Genomic DNA, 16,486 nt, shown 5'->3' with positions numbered 1-16,486 from the left:
CCCCTTTCACTCTCATATTGGATGGAATGCCTCCTCCATAAGATGGAAGATGCCTTCTGTGGACACATATATACACCATCTAAAAACAGGTAACGTTTTGTTTTCCTTCAAAACTACTGTTTTAGTCATGTGCAAATGTATGCAGATTTGATTAATCAACTGAACTTTAACTGGGTCTTACTTTGGACCCTTGAAAAAGCTATACATTCACTAAATGCTATTATTATTAGGGCCATCACCCAATTAAAAAAAATTAGTTGCTGAATCATATGTTTTAGTTGCTTGATCAATTAATTAAGCCCACATGAACTGGCACATTAGGCAGCATACAATAGTCCTAAAGGAAAAGTACTTTATCCAGTTTTAGGTTATGTACACATATGTCAGCCTTCCCCCAACTGGCACCCTCCAAACATGTTGGACTATAAATCCCATCATCCCCAGTAACAGCATTTCAGAAGGGGGATGCCTCTTCTGAGATGTGCTTGCCATCATTAATTTTAAAATTACTTGTATTAAAAATTATTACATTTTTTAAAAATCAAGAGCACCTTTTTAGCTGATCTTTTTTTAACTGATTAAACAATTGACTAAACCTTGCCACCCTAATTATTATACATCTGATAGCAAGTAACCTCCAAATTACAAACTAGATTTTAATTTTAAAAAGCAATCCTATGCTATGTTAATTAATTATAGACATTAATGTCTATATTAATTTCTGGTTGTAATTGATTAATTTAAGAAATGACCAAAATTTTCCCAGAAAATAAAATATAAAACCAAAATAAGATGGAGAGGTTTTGGAAGTGAAGAAAAATCTTCTTAAAAAGCAAAACATTTGGTAGCACCCACACAAGTAGCAAATGTCATTTTTATTTCTAGCCTGCTGTATTTATCCGCTCTTTTGAAAGCCTTGCCTATCTCCCGAATTTATTTATTTTTTTTAATAATTGTAATCACTTTGAGCAAGAGCTTTTTTTGGAATCCAGCTGAACTGTTGTATTTTAAAAATTATTCCCCCCAACCCCATCCTTTCTTTAAAACGTTAATTTCCCTTCCAACCTCCAACACAATTTTTATATCCCATTCTTTCCCCAGACTTCAGCTTCTTCCCCAAAACTTTTGTTTTTAAACTCCGAAAACTATTTCTTTAAAAAAAAACAAAAAACCCTACACCTCTGCAGCTTGCAGAATGAATTCCTCCACCAATGAAAAATGGCAAAAAATCCCATACATTTCGAGTCCCCTGGATTCCAGAGCTCCCTGTACTGATGTTAAACTTTTCCCCCCTCCTCCCGCTCCTCTCGTCCTCCTCCTGCGTCTCCCCTTTCTCTTTCGAAGCCCTTTCCTCCCACCTCCCTCTTTCCGTCCTCTCCTAATGATGTATGGATGATCTCCTGCGCTGGAGAGCGAGCGGCAACCTATACACACACACACATATTCTATATCTCCCTCTATCTATATGTGACGCGGCCATATTTGCGGAGTGTGCTTGTCTCTCGCAGTAAACAAGCCCCAAAGTCTCGGAGAAGGCAGACACGGGGGGGAGAGAGCGAGCGAGCGAGCGAGGCGCGTCGTGGAATTTCAGGACATTTTGCAGCCTCCCCTCGCCCATGTCGCTCCTGCTGCTCGGCATGTCTTACAAGCCAAACTTGAACGCGCACATCGCGGCGGCGGCGGCGGCGGCGGCTCCGACCAGCCAAGGTAAGGCAGGCGGGCAGCGGCTGCTCTTGGCAAACTCTCCCGGTCTCCCCGCACCCTCTCCTGCCGGCGTCGTAATTATTATGATTCCGTGTGTATGCGTTGCACGGGTTCCCATTTTGCACAGCGGCCCCGATCGCCCCTCGAGGGGAGCGGGGGGCTGGGGGGGAGAGGGACCAGCCCGCGCCGCCGTGCCTTGGAGCCACCTGGGCGCAGAGCCCGGCGCGGGGGGAAAGGGGTCGCTTCGGGGGGCTCCGCTCTCGCCACTTCCCCGCTCAGGTCAGGGCGCGCGGAGCTGATTCATCTCCGCCATTATGCACTTTTTGGGGGGCGGGGGGAGGCCCCGGCGTCTCGGCCCGCGGGTGCAAAGTTTGGGTCCTGGGCAAGCCCCCCCGCCCGGCTCCTCTCCGTTCCTGCGCTGCGCTGCGCTCCGAGCAGCTCGGACGGGCTCTGCGCGCCCTCGCCGCCTTCCCCCGCCGTGGTCGCCACAAGCCCCGAAGCCTGGGGAGAGGTGGCTGGGGAGGGGGAGGGGATCAAGGAGCGGCGGGTTGATGATCGGTCCTGGCGCTCCCCCCCTTCCCCTCCATGATCGCCTCCCTAGAGCGGCTGATTGATTCGGATCAAGGAAGAGAAGGAAACGCGTTGCGCCTCAGCGAGGGCCACTGCTGGTGACTGGGCGCAAGTGCGCGCCGAGGAGGAGGAGGAAATCCGAAGACGTTGCAAAGAAAAGCTGAGGGGTAGTCCCAATAATCATAATCATAACAACACCAAGGAACCAGGGGGGCAACGACAGACATGCTCAGAGGCACACTTCTCCGGAATTCTCCTTCTCCTCTTCCTCCTGGAGACTCGCCAAGAGCAGAGCCTGTGTGTTTACAGCACAGTCTTATTTTTGCGCGTTACTCTGGACAAAGTTTCTCTTGTATTCAGTGAGGCTGATGCCCAAGTAAGTATCCTCAGGACTGTGGCCTCAATTTCTCTCTCTCCCCCTCCAGTTGTTTTCAAGGGAGCCAGACCACCCTTTCCCAACCTGGTGCCCTCCAGATGTTTTGGACTCCAACTCCTGACAGCCCCAGCTAGCATGGCCAATGGTTAGGAATGCTGGGGCTGCTCCTAGTGGAGACAAACTGCTAGAACTGGTGTGTTGTTATGGATCAACACACGTGCCTGCAATTTTGGACTCTCCTTGGGTGGAGTGGCCATGGGGACTGTCATGATGTGAGTCTGCATTCCCAAATTGGACACTGCACCACTGGGCACTGGTTTAGATGGCTTTAAAATGGGATTTGACAAATTCGAGGAGGACAAGGAAGGGGGTATTTATTAAAATGGAACCTCCCAGTTCAGGAGTAGTATAACACTGAATGCCAGATGTTGGGGACAACAACAGGGGAGAAGTGCAGCCTTCGTGTCCTGCCTGTCATCTCCACAAAAGCACCTCGTTGTTGGACTAGATCAGACTTCCCCAACCTGGTACCCTCCAGATGTTTTGGACTTCCAAGTCCCATCAGTTGTAACCAGCATGGCCAATGGTCAGGAATGCTGGGAGCTGTAGGCCAAAACATCTGGAGGGCACCAGGTTGGGGAAAGGTGGACTAGATGAACCTTTGGTCTGACCAAGCAGGGCTTTTCTTATGTCCTTATCTTCCACGTGAACCTCGGAAGCTGCCGTATATAAAGTTGGTTCATCTATCCCAGGGGTGGGGACATGTAGCTCTCCAGACATTGGTAGACTGCAACTCCCATCATCAGCAATAGCCAGCATAGGGATGATGGGCAGTCCAGCACCATCTGGAAGGCCCCAGGTCCCCATTCTTGATTTAGCCCATTGTATATTCTGACCAGCGGTGGCTCTTTGGGTTCTTGGGCAGACAAGGGTCTCTCTCATCAGCTACTGCCTCAGAACTTTTTATTTGGAAGTGGCCAGGGGAGGAGGCAGAGGCAGCTCTATACCTGGGGCGAATAGGGCAGCAACACTGCCTCTCCCCCACCCACTTGTGGCAGAGAAATCCCCCCATAACCAGTTACATTTGCTCCAATGCATGGTATGCAGCTGCCAATTGCCACGCATGATCTTCTCTTGCCCTCCTCCAACCATCTCTGTAGAATACTGAGCATTGAGTATCTGCCCTGTCCTCTGCCCAAGCAGCCCCAATGAGTACCAGCCACCACTGGGTGGAGGGGTGTAGATCCTGGCCCCTTCTGAGTTCATAGTGTCTTCTGAGACTGGCATGTTCTCCGCTTGTTGACTGTGGCACCACAGAGAAGGTGTGACTGAGCATACAGATTCCGCTTTGCCAATATCTACTTAAAATGCTGCTGCTTTCCAGCTGAGGCAGTTCGCACATTCCGCTGCCCCTGACCCATCAAAGGATGTTCATGCGCATGTAAACTGCCCCATCTTCAAGCCCAAGGTAGCTAGAGAGGTAAGATGCATAACTGAAGCTAGGGATGAGCGAATAAGCGATGTTTGCATTTGCCCAGGGATGTTTGCATTTGCCCAGATTCTCTGAACATCAGTTTGATGTTTGACTCTCCTAATTTACTGCATTTGTTTGTGATGTATATTCGTTTTGTGAGAATGGGGAAAATGTGCAAAAAAATTGTGAATTTTCCGAAAGTGTGCATTTTTCCTACAGTGTGAAAATGCATTTTAAAAAGTGCACTTTTAAAAATGCAGTTTTTTAAATGTGCATTTTTTGAATGTGCATGTTCAAGAATGCATCTGGGTTTGGGATTGCAAATGTGGCACGTTTGCATGAGTTGTGAACGTAAATGAAATTTCATACATCCCTAAGCGAAGCCTTCTGACTTCTTAGAAAATAGAGTTTTGACTGCACTCTATCAGTTAACTCATCCTTCCCCAACCTGGATGTGTTGGTCTGCAACTCCTATCATTTCCAGCCAGCATGGCCGTGCTGGATGGGGATGCTGTGAGTTGCAGACCAAAACACTTGGAAGGCAAGTTAGGGAAGGATGAGTTAAATTTATCATTTGTGCAAAAAAAAAAAAAAGCTCTTCGCCTCTCCTTCACTTTCCCTTTACGACTTCCTTTCACTTCTGATTTTCTTTATTTAATTTTACTTTCTTGTGTCGTTTTTCTTTCTCCTGTCTTCCTTTTGCCTCCCCTTCCAGTTTCCTCTGGCTTTCACTTTCTTTTGACTTTCTCTTTCTCCTCAACAGCTCCCCCCCCCCGCACCCAAGTTTCTTTCACTTTCACTTTGCACTTTGTTGAAGGGTGGCAGCATCTAGGAGTGTATTAATATTTGTGGTCATCCTGACTTAAAGGATAATTATTCCGAGCATAACTAAAAGAGTGCACAAAGCTTCTACAGGGAACGGACGATGAAAAAAATTCCATTTGCCTTTCAGGTCGCCATCTTCTTTTACTGGCCCTGCTCCTGTGCCTTTAACAACATTTTAATGACAGAAATTACACCTGTGATTCTCCCCCCACCCCCTTATTACTATATTTCCAAGCCAGGAAAAACTTCACCTGCTTAATTTTGGGGTGTCAGGCTGCTTTTAAAGCACAGGAGCAGGACTAATAAAACACACACTTGGCAACACTGTTTGCACTACCAATAGTACAATTGCTATTAAAGATACAGAGGTTTAACTATTAAGTGGTGTCCTTATTAAAAGAAGAGATATATCTATCTGGTTGCAAAATTTAGTGTTATTCTCTTTTTGTAACAAGGCGGAGCAAAACTGTTGCTTCAGATCTGAAGGCGGGGTGGTGGGGAGAGGTTTCTTTCCGTCTGTCACAATCAGCCGCTAGGTCGTTAAAATGGGGGTGGCAGCAAAGTTTTGGAGGAGAGAGCCGTGTACTGTGCAGCCTGCCACGTGCCCCCTAAGCTAGCCTGCTGCCTTCAGATGCAGCGTAGGGTGCTGTCCCATTGCCAGTCTGGAAGAAGGATTCAACTGCAGTCCAGTTGGCATCTGTGCATGGAATGGGAGGGGGCACCATCTTGTTCTTCATGTCAGGCAGAAAAAGGCATTGGGCCTGCCCCGTATCAATCCTGTTGTTGTTCAGTCGTTCAGTCGTGTCCGACTCTTCGTGACCCCCATGGACCATAGCACGCCAGGCCTTCCTGTCCTGTGCACTCTCCCGGAGTGTGCTCAGGTTCATATTCATTGCATCGGTGATGCTACCTAGCCATCTCATCCTCTGCTGTCCCCTTCTCCTTTTGCCTTCAGTCTTTCCCAGCATCAGGGTCTTTTCCAGAGAGTTTTCTCTTCGCATTAGGTGGCCAAAATATTTCAGCTTCAGCTTCAGTATCTGTCCTTCCAATGAGCACTCAGGGTTCATTTCCTTTAGGATGGACTGATTTGACCTCCTTGCAGTCCAGGGGACTCGTAAGAGTCTTCTCCAGCACCACAGTTCAAAAGCATCAATTCTTCGGCGCTCAGCCTTCCTTATAGTCCAGCTCTCACAGCCATACGTTACTACTGGGAAAACCATAGCTTTGATTAGACGGACCTTTGTCGGCAAGGTGATGTCTCTGCTTCTTACTATGCTGTCTAGGTTTGCCATAGCTTTCCTCCCAAGGAGCAAGCGTCTTTTAATTTCATGGCTACAGTCACCGTCTGCGGTGATCTTGGAGCCCAAGAAAGTAAAATCTGTCACTGCTTCCATTTCTTCCCCTTCTATATGCCAGGAAGTGATAGGGCCAGATGCCATGATCTTAGTTTTTTTAATGTTGAGTTTCAAACCAGCTTTTGCACTCTCCTCTTTCACCCTCAACAAGAGGCTCTTGAGATCCTCTTCACTTTCTGCCATTAGGGTGGTATCATCTGCATATCGGAGGTTGTTGATAATTCTCCCAGCAATCTTAATTCCGACCTCTGATTCATCCAACCCGGCATTTCTCATGATGTACTCTGCATATAAGTTAAATAAGCTGAGTGACAATATGCAGCCTTGTCGTACTCCTTTCCCAATTTTGAACCACTCGGTTGTTCCATGTCTGGTTCTTACTGTTGCTTCTTGACCCTCGTACAGGTTTCTCAGGAGACAGGTAAGGTGGTCTGGTACTCCCATCACTTTAAGAATTTGCCACAGTTTGTTGTGATCCACACAATCAAAGGCTTTAGCATAGTCAATGAAGCAGAAATAGATATTTTTCTGGAATTCTCTTGCTTTCTCCATGATGCAGCGAATGTTGGCGATTTGATCTCTAGTTCCTCTGCCTCTTCGAAACCCAGCTTGTACTTCCGGTAGTTCTCGGTTCGCATACTGCTGAAGCCTAGCTTGTAGGATTTTGAGCATCACCTTACTGGCATGTGAAATGAGCGCAATTGTGCGGTACTTTGAACACTCTTTGGCGTTGCCCTTCTTTGGAATTGGAATGTAAACTGACCTTTTCCAGTCTTGTGGCCACTGTTGAGTGTTCCAAATTTGTTGGCATATTGAGTGCAGCACTTTAACAGCATCATCTTTTAGGATCTTAAATAGCTCAGCTGGAATACTGTCATCTCCACTAGCTTTGTTGTTACTAATGCTTCCTAAGGCCCACTTGACTTCACTCTCGAGGATGTCCGGCTCAAGTTCAGTGACTGCACTATCATGGCTATCAAGGACATTACTATCATGGCTATCAAGGACATTAAGATCTTTCCTGTATAGTTCTTCTGTGTATTCTTGCCACCTCTTCTTAATCTCATCTGCTTCTGTGAGGTCCCTGCCTTCTTTGTCCTTTATCATGCCCGTCTTTGCACAAAACGTTCCCTTGAGGTCTCCAATTTTCTTGAAGAGATCTCTAGTCTTTCCCATTCTGTTGTTTTCCTCAATTTCCTTGCATTGTTCATTTAAGAAGGCCTTCTTGTCTCTCCTTGCTATTCTCTGGAACTCTGCATTCAGTTGGATATATCTTCCCCTTTCTCCCTTGCTTTTTGCTTCCCTTCTTTCCTCAGCTACTTGTAAAGCCTCATCAGACAGCCACTTGGCTTTCTTGCATTTCTTTTTCTTTGGGATGGATTTCGTTGCTGCCTCCTGAACAATGTTACGGACTTCCGTCCATAGTTCCTCAGGCACTCTGTCTATCAGGTCTAATCCCTGAAATCTATTCCTCACCTCCACTGTATATTCATAAGGGATATGATTTAGGCCATACCTGAATGGTTTAGTGGTTTTCCCTACGTTCTTCAATTTCAGCCGAAATTTTGCAAGAAGCAGCTCATGATCTGAGCCACAGTCAGCTCCAGGTCTTGTTTTGACTGACTGTATGGAGCTTCTCCATCTTTGGCTGCAAAGGACATAATCAATCTGATTTCGATATTGACCATCTGGTGATGTCCATGTGTAGAGTCGCCTCTTGTGCTGTTGGAAAAGAGTGTTTGCTATGATCAGCGTGTTCTCTTGGCAAAACTCTATTAGCCTTTGTCCTGCTTCATTTTGTACACCAAGGCCATGCCTGCCTGTTATCCCGGTGATTTCTTGACTTCCTACTTTAGCATTCCAGTCCCCTATGATGAAGAGGACATCTTTTTTTGGTGTTAGTTCTAGAAGGTGTTGGAGGTCTTCATAGAACCGATCAACCTCAGCTTCTTCGGCATCAGTGGTTGGGGCATAGACTTGAATTACTGTGATGTTGAATGGTTTGCCTTGGATTCGTACTGAGATCATTCTATCATTTTTGAGATTGTACCCCAGTACTGCTTTTCCCACCCTTTTGTTGACTATGAGTGCTACTCCATTTCTTCTAAGGGATTCTTGGCCACAATAGTAGATATGATGGTCACCTGAATTAAATTCGCCCATTCCTGTCCATTTTAGTTCGCTGATTCCCAAGATGTCGATGTTCAATCTTGCCATCTCATGTTTGACCACCTCCAACTTACCTTGATTCATTGATCTAACATTCCAGGTTCCTAAACAATATTGTTCTTTACAGCATCGGATTTTCTTTTCACCACCAGACACATCCACAGCTGAGTGTCCTTTCGGCTTTGGCCCAGCCGCTTCACTCTTTCTGGCGCTACTTGGAAATACCCTCTGCTCTTCCCCAGTAGTATATTGGACACCTTCCGACCTGAGGGGCTCATCTTCCGGCGTCATCTCATTTAGCCTTGTGATACGTTCCATGGGGTTTTCTTGGCAAGAATACTGGAGTGGGTTGCCATTTCCTTCTCCAGTGGACCACATTTTGTCAGAACTCTCTGCCATGACCTGTCCGTCTTGGGTGGCCCTGCACGGCATAGCTTATGGCTTCACTGAGTTACGCAAGCCCCTTCGCCACAACAAGGCAGTGATCCATGAAGGGGCGTATCGATCCTACTTAACGCTAAATTATTTGGGGCGGGGGGGGGGTATTCTGGCCCTTCTCTTTTTCTTTTAAGCCCACCCACCACTGGAATGTAGCTCCGGAGAGCTTCTCTGGAATGGAATTCAGCTCTCGGCCTGAAAGAGGTTTTGCACCCCTGGTGTAAGGAAGAGCCAAATGGTCTTACAGAGCGTAATCTTACAGAGCGTAATTGGTTAAATAGAGTCTGGACAACAGCTGTATTAGAAAAATTGACAAGTAAATTAACATATGCAAAACGAGAACGATATATGGACAATTTTGAAGAAAATTGGTTCCCTTTTATTTTATTTATAAATACAGAAAACTCCTTATATAATCTGCCAGAGTTATCAACTGAAGTATTGGAAAGACATATTGACAGATTTGTCATCAAGGAAGTAGTAAATACAAAATTAGTAGATGTTAAGTTTTGATATTTTTATTATATGGCCTAAATGGCAATGATTCCTGATGTAACCCATTATTTAAAGTTGCAACAGATAGTAAGAAGCATCCTGTGTACTTGTTAGCTTTTTTGTGGTTTTGTTCTCTTATTTTTTTCCGTTTGTTTCTGTTGTTATGAGTTTTTGTTGTATGTAATTTGTATCACTGAAATAAACTAAAATTAATTAAAAAATGCTGTCAGCCATGTGTTGGCTGGGGATGATGGGAGTTGTGTTCCAACAGCTCTGGAGGGCACCAGGTTGGAGGAGGCTACTTTAGTCATTGGCTGCTGGTTAAAGAGTCAATTAAAATTCATGCATTTGAAAATTCGTTAATTGTCCTTTTTTCTCTGTTATTGCTGTAATTTGTTTAAACCAGACTTCCTCAATATGGCACTTTTCAGAAGTTTGGGGCAGCAGATCCCATCATCACTGACCATGTTGGATGGGGCTGATGGGAGTTGTAGTTGAAAACATCTGGAGGGCACCATGTTAGGGAAGGCTAGACTAAGCAGTAAAGTCTGGCCTGATGGCAAGGCTAGCATTGGGTCATGCCTGGATGTTGCATACAAAAGCTCCTGGACCATTTCTCATAGAATCATAGAATAGTAGGGTTGGAAGGGGCCTACAAGGCCATTGAGTCCAACCCCCTGCTCAATGCAGGAATCCAAGTCAGAGCATCCCTGACAAATGGCTGTCCAGCCTCGTCTTGAAGGCCTCCAGTGTGGGAGAGCCCACCACCTCCCCAGGTAATTGGTTCCATTGTCGTATTGCTCTGACACTCAGGAAGTTTTTCCTGATGTTCAGCCGGAATCTGGCTTCCTGTAACTTGAGCCCATTATTCCGTGTCCTGCACTCTGGGATGATCAAGAAGAGATCCTGACCTTCCTCTCTGTGACAACCTTTCAAGTCCTTGAAGAGCGCTATCATATCTCCCCTCAGTCTTCTCTTCTCAAGGCTAAACATGCCCAGTTCTTTCATTCTCTCTTCATAGGGCTTTGTTTCCAGTCCCCTGATCATCTTTGTTGCCCTCCTCTGAATCCTCTCCAGTTTGTCTGCATCCTTCTTCAAGTGTGGTGCCCAGAACTGGACACAGTACTCCAGATGAGGCCTAACCAGTGCTGAGTAGAGGGGAACTAGGACTTCCAGGGATTTGGAAGCTATGCTTCTATTAATGCAGCCCAAAATAGCATTTGCCTTTTTTGCAGCCACATCACATTGTTGGCTCATCTTCAGCTTGTGATCGACAACAATTCCAAGATCCTTCTCGCTTGTACTGTGGTTGAGCCACGTATCCCCCATCTTGTAACTGTGCATTTGGTTTCTTTTTCCTAGGTGCAGAACTTGGCATTTATCCCTATTAAATGTCATTCTGTTGTTTTCTGCCCAGCGCTCCAGTCTATCCAGATCACTTTGAATTTTGTTTCTGTCTTCCAAAGTATTAGCTATCCCACCCAATTTTGTGTCATCTGCAAATTTGATCAGCATTCCCTGCACCTCCTCCTCCAAGTCATTAATAAAAATGTTGTAGAGCACTGGACCCAGGACTGAGCCCTGTGGTACCCCACTCGTTACCTCTCCCCAGTTTGAGAAGGTCCCATTGATAAGCACTCTTTGAGTCCGATTCTGTAGCCAACTGTGGATCCACCGGATCGTTGTTTCATCTAGCCCACTTCGAGCTAGTTTGCTCATCAGGAGATCATGGGGCACTTTGTCGAAAGCTTTACTGAAGTCGAGGTATATGATGTCTACAGCATTCCCACGGTCTACAAGGGAGGTTACTTGATCAAAAAATGAGATCAGATTTGTCTGGCAGGACTTGTTTTTGACAAATCCATGTTGGCTTTGAGTAATCACGGCATTGTTGTCAAGGTGCTTCCAGATGGATTGCTTTATCATCTGCTCCAGAATTTTCCCAGGGATTGATGTCAGACTGACTGGTCCGTAGTTCCCAGGTTCCTCCTTTTTACCCTTTTTGAAGATAGGGTCAACACTAGCCCTCCTCCAGTCATCTGGCACTTCCCCCGTCCTCCATGATTTCTCAAAGAGAATAGACAGTGGTTCTGAGAGTTCTTCTGCCAGTTCCTTTATTACTCTAGGATGCAGTTCATCTGGCCCTGCAGATTTGAACTCATTCAAAGTAATTAGGTGTTCCTTGACCATATGCCTATCGATCTCAAGCTGCAATCCAGCCCCTTCAGCCTGTACTTCGCCTTTGCCAGGGGGGTCATAGACCCTCTTTTGGGAGAAGACTGAGCCAAAGTAGGAATTGAGCACCTCTGCCTTTTCTTTGTCATCTGTTATCGTTTTGCCATCCTTATTTAATAGCTGAACCACCATTTCTTTCCTCTGCCTTTTACTATGCACGTAGCTGAAGAAAGCCTTTTTGTTGTTTTTAGCATCCCTTGCTAACCTCAGCTCATTCTCAGCTTTAGCCTTCCTGACGCCATCCCTGCAATTCTGTGCTACCTGCCTGTACTCTTCCTTTGTTACTTGGCCTTCTTTCCACTTCCTATATGTGTCCTTTTTTGTTTTCAGGTCATCCCTAAGCTTATTGTGAAGCCACATTGGCTTCTTCTGTTGTCTTCCACCTTTTCTTCTTGTTGGAATTGTTTGTGATTGTGCCTTGAGAATTTCCTTTTTTAAAAGCTCCCATCCATCTTGGACTCCTTTTCTCGTTAGCGTCGTTTGCCATGGGACCTTATTGATCATTGTTCTGAGTTTATGAAAATCAGCTTTCCTAAAATCCAGGGTACGCGTTTGACTACACTCGGCTTTTGCTTCCCTTAGAACCAAGAACTCAAGTACAACATGGTCGCTTTCCCCCAGAGTTCCTGTAACTGCTACTTTATCCACTAAGTCATCTCCGTTGGTTAGGATCAAGTCAAGGATAGCCGATCCTCTAGTTCCTTCCTCTACTCTCTGTAGGAGGAATTTATCCGCCACACAAGTCAGGAATTTCCTGGAGGGGCCATGTTTTGCAGAATTTGTCTCTCAACAAATATCGGGGAAATGTCCCCCATTACTACTACATCATGCTTCCTTAAAACATTGGCTATTTGCTTTTCAAAAGTTTCATCCTTGTCTTCTCCTTGATTGGGTGGCCGGTAGTAGACTCCGACCACCAGGTTCCTTTTATTCTTTGCTCCATTTATTTCAACCCAGATGCTCTCGATGGGGCTACCAAGCTCCTTCTCCTGTATTTCTGTGCAGAGATATGCATTTTTCACATACAGTGCAATCCCACCTCCCTTTCTGTTCCTCCTGTTCTTTTTGAACAAGTTATATCCTTCAATTGTTGTATTTCAGTCATGAGAGTCATCCCACCAAGTCTCAGTTATACCTATCAGGTCATAATTTCCCTCTTGTATTAAGAGTTCAAGTTCGTTCTGTTTGTTTCCCATACTCTGGGCATTAGTATATAGACATTGAACACCATGTGCTTCATAGTCTGGCTTTCTTCCTACATGTGTCTGAAGACTATTATTGGGCGCTATCAGAGCTGTTCTCTCCGTTGCAGTGCATGCCCCTACGTCCATTGTTACCCCCAACATTACATCTCCCTTCCCCGTAGGATTCAGTTTAAAGCCCTCCTGATGAAGTTCTTCATGCTGTGGCCAAACACATTCTTCCCATCCTTTGTGAGGTGCAACCCGTCCCTAGTCAACAGCCCATCTTCCAGGAAGTATAGCCTGTGGTCCCAGAATCCAAATCTCTCGTCGGCACCACCTTCGTAGCCAGTCATTCACCCGGAGTATTTTCATCCCCTTTCTGTCCCTCTTCTAACTACTGGAAGGATGGATGAGAAAACTATCTGGGCCCCAAAGTTCTTGAGTTTCCTTCCCAAAGCTTCAAAGTCTGACGTGATCTCTTCGTAGCTCCGCTTGGCGGTATCATTTGTTCCCACATGGATGAGAAGAAAGGGATACCTGTCAGTGGGCTTTATGAGTGCAGGCAACCTTTCAGTCACATCTCTAATCTGTCCTCCCTGGAGACAACATACCTGGTGAGTCCACGGGTCTTCGTGACATACTTGGGTCTCGATCCCACGCAGCAAGGAGTCTCCCACTATTACCACTCTTCTTCTTCTTGTAGGCCTGGGTTTCATCGCCTGTTTGACTGACCTTCAGCCTCTTGCTCAGTCTCATGCAGGTTCCCCTGTGATTCTTCCTCTGCAGGCTGTCCTCCAGTCTCATCCGCAAGTATCTGGAATCGGTTCCACAGCTCCACTGCTTCCACTGGTGCATAGTGGCGTCTAGTTCTTCTTCTCCTAACTGTCACCCTTTTCCAAGGAGTATCCTCTACTCCATTTTTCTTCACCTCAGCATTTCCCACTGCCTCATCTTGCTGTTGCTCTTCAAGCTTGTGGTCTTCAAGCTTGTGGTCTTCAAGCTTGTGGAGTTCCCCCATTCTGTCCAAGAACTCTTCGTGTTCTCTTATTCCCCGGAGGGTCGACAGTCGCTGCTCCAGTCCACTTACTTTTTCTTCCAGCAGCGTGATCAACTTGCACTTGTTGCAGGTGAAGGCCATGTTGTTCTCAGGCAAGAAAACAAACATTGCACACACCTTGCAGGTCACCACCACTGGAGAGTCTTGTCCTTCCATAGCCTCTTTTCCCTTTTTGTGTCTAGCTTTCTGATTGTTCTAGACTAGCCTGTGCCTGCTCCTCTACTCAGTAGAGGTTAAAAGCAGAGTCCCCCTGGTGTGAAAGTGTGTGTTACAAGGCAAATAAATGGAAAAAAGTTAGTTACAAAAAATAAAAAATAAAATAAAATAAACGTTAGGGGCCTCCCCCTTGACCTCCCCTGCCGAACTCCCCTGGCCAACTCCTGTTTGCTCCCCCTGTTCGCTCGCTCTCTGGGAGCTTGCCTGCTTCTGTAGTCCCTGGACCAGCTGGAGCAGCTTGCTCTGCTCTGCTCAGCTGGGAGGCGGGAAAGCAAGGCAGGGGGCACCATCCACTAGGAATTCTGCATGGGTCCTGTTGAGAACAAGTGGGGAGTGCACGAGGGCGTCAGGTTCTTGCACATTCTCCATGGAGTTCGTGCAGGAGAACGTCCCAAAAGTTGTTCCCATCCTTAGATTCCAGCAGCCTTAAGTTGTTCCCATCCTTAGATTCCAGCAGCGCGGCTGGAATGTTTTGCTGCATGTAAAGTTATTTTGTGTGTTTGCATACCTGGGTCTGCAATCGTTTGTCGAGATGTCTTATTCTGGCTTGGCTTTAGGAAATTCCAAAGGCCCCAACATGAGAAATCGTCTTTCTTTCTGTTGCAAATGGAAAGCCGAGCCCAAAACGAGACACATCTCAGAAGCAACAGGATCTCTTGGGTTTCAGTGGAAGCCCATCTTTCTTCTCCGGCCAGAGCTCTGGATCTTGTGTCGGAATTCTCCCCCTCCCGCCCCCCTTCAGCATTTCCTTTTGTCCTGCCTTTTGGATGGCAGAGTAATTGTGACATTTGGGGCGAGCTTGGAGTGAGAGAGAAAGCCATCTGCCACATCTAAGTGATGACTGAGGCACTTGGATGAGTCTCTCTAAATCTATTCTGCTGTTTAACAATACCTGAGAATAATTACGGGGAAAATGTTTTTTAAAAAGAAGGCCATTGCACAGCAATGCTCAAGGATGCTCAGAATGTCCCTGTTTAACCTGTGCTACTTCTTGCAAGTCATGCCTTCTATAGAGGAACTCTAGGTGAAAAGGGGAGAGAGAGGAGCGCTCATCAGTTTCCAAAATGGTTTCTCTGTCTGCTTTGTGTACCAGCCTTTCCTCTCGCTAGTACTAATGCCAGCACCCTGGCTGAAGGCCAAGGGAGTTAGACAAAGGAGCTCTGGCAATTGAATATATCAGATTCGCAGTGATATGACTACAAATGCTCTCGTTCTCCCCTTAGGAAGCTCCGTTTGGATGGTCAGAGCCGGAGGGTGCTACTCTCACGCATCCAAATTAAAAGCTTCCTTCTTCACACGCACACACACACACACACACACACAGGCACTCCAAAAATTCAGATTTGTGACTCAGGCTTTGCTTCCAAACCTAAAGTCAGATTTTTTTCCCTTTAAAAAACAACAACCAACATAGCAGAAGGTAAAGCGAGTAATTGCCTGCGAAAGATTGTCTGAATGCTTCCCTTGTTGAATTTCTTTCTGTTGGGCAGGTGTCAAAGACACAAGAACCCTGTTAAAAAGAACTGGGAGGGAAGGAAGGAAGGGAGACAGAAAGAAATGTGGCAGCCTAAACTCAAATATGTGGGGTGAGAAATCCTGAAGCACTAGTCTCCAACTGGTGGGCTGTAACCCTTCAAACACTGGGTCTGGAAAGTTTGAAGGTCGCTGTTAGTACAAATAGAGCAGCATCCTCCAACTTGGTGCCTTCCAGATGTGTTGGTCTACAACTCCCATTGGCCACGCTGGCTGGGGATGGTGGGAGTTGTAGCACAACACATCTGGAGGAAAACAGGTTGGAGAAGGCTGCCAGATTGCTAGATATAACAGCAGCAGCAACAAGGCTTTTTGAGCTTCTTGCCTTACTGCAGTTAATTACCTACTTAACTTTTATTGTTCCCAGCAAGGAGAAAGAAGGCAGCTCTTTTAACTTTTGCATGAAAGAAAAAAAAAATGCAAGCATTATAATACTGATGTGCATAACCTCTCTTCAGATTGCCCCTGATTTGACCTTGATACATACTCTCACCCACCACCCCCATTGTCTCCCATCACTCTTCACCATTTAGGGTTGCCAACTTTAAAATAGAGAATGCTCCTGTGCCTTTAACAGCAACCCAACACATGGAAACTAAGCAGGCAAGGCTCCCTTTCTGTAGTGGGGAGATAAAGCAGTGGGAAAAGCTAAATTCCTATGTATCAGGCTGCTGTTGAAGGCAGAAGAGCATCACCAGTAAAAAACTACATTACCCTTCTGTTCCCGTTCTTCTGGATTTCCCTGCAACTATGGCTGCCAGAGGTTGCCATCTTTTATTCTAGCAGGGCTTCTGAGTCTTTGTTGGTTGTGTGAGAGGTAGAAATTCAGCAGGTGAATTTATACCCTTGTGCTGG

The 16,486-nt window shown here is 46.1% G+C and overlaps 1 protein-coding gene across 2 annotated transcripts in view; it reads left to right on the top strand.

Annotated features, from left to right (window-relative positions):
- Window positions 1–1,537: 1,537 nt before the first annotated feature.
- CDK2AP1 (cyclin dependent kinase 2 associated protein 1) overlaps window positions 1,538–16,486 on the top strand; it is a 24,005-nt gene continuing 9,056 nt past the window's right edge. For both annotated transcript variants that reach the window (XM_084819315.1, XM_084819314.1), the window contains exon 1: window positions 1,538–1,707. In XM_084819315.1, the coding sequence (XP_084675441.1) occupies window positions 1,617–1,707 (91 nt within the window). In that variant the 5' untranslated portion in view covers window positions 1,538–1,616. The remainder of the gene's footprint in view (window positions 1,708–16,486) is intronic.

The sequence above is a fragment of the Heloderma suspectum genome, chromosome 13, assembly GCF_057233095.1.
Source record: "Heloderma suspectum isolate Gila_16-S chromosome 13, 16-S_ref, whole genome shotgun sequence".
Lineage (NCBI taxonomy): Eukaryota > Metazoa > Chordata > Lepidosauria > Squamata > Helodermatidae > Heloderma > Heloderma suspectum.
The sequence above is the reverse complement of the archived record's forward strand: the minus strand, read 5'-3'. Positions and strand labels throughout refer to the sequence as shown.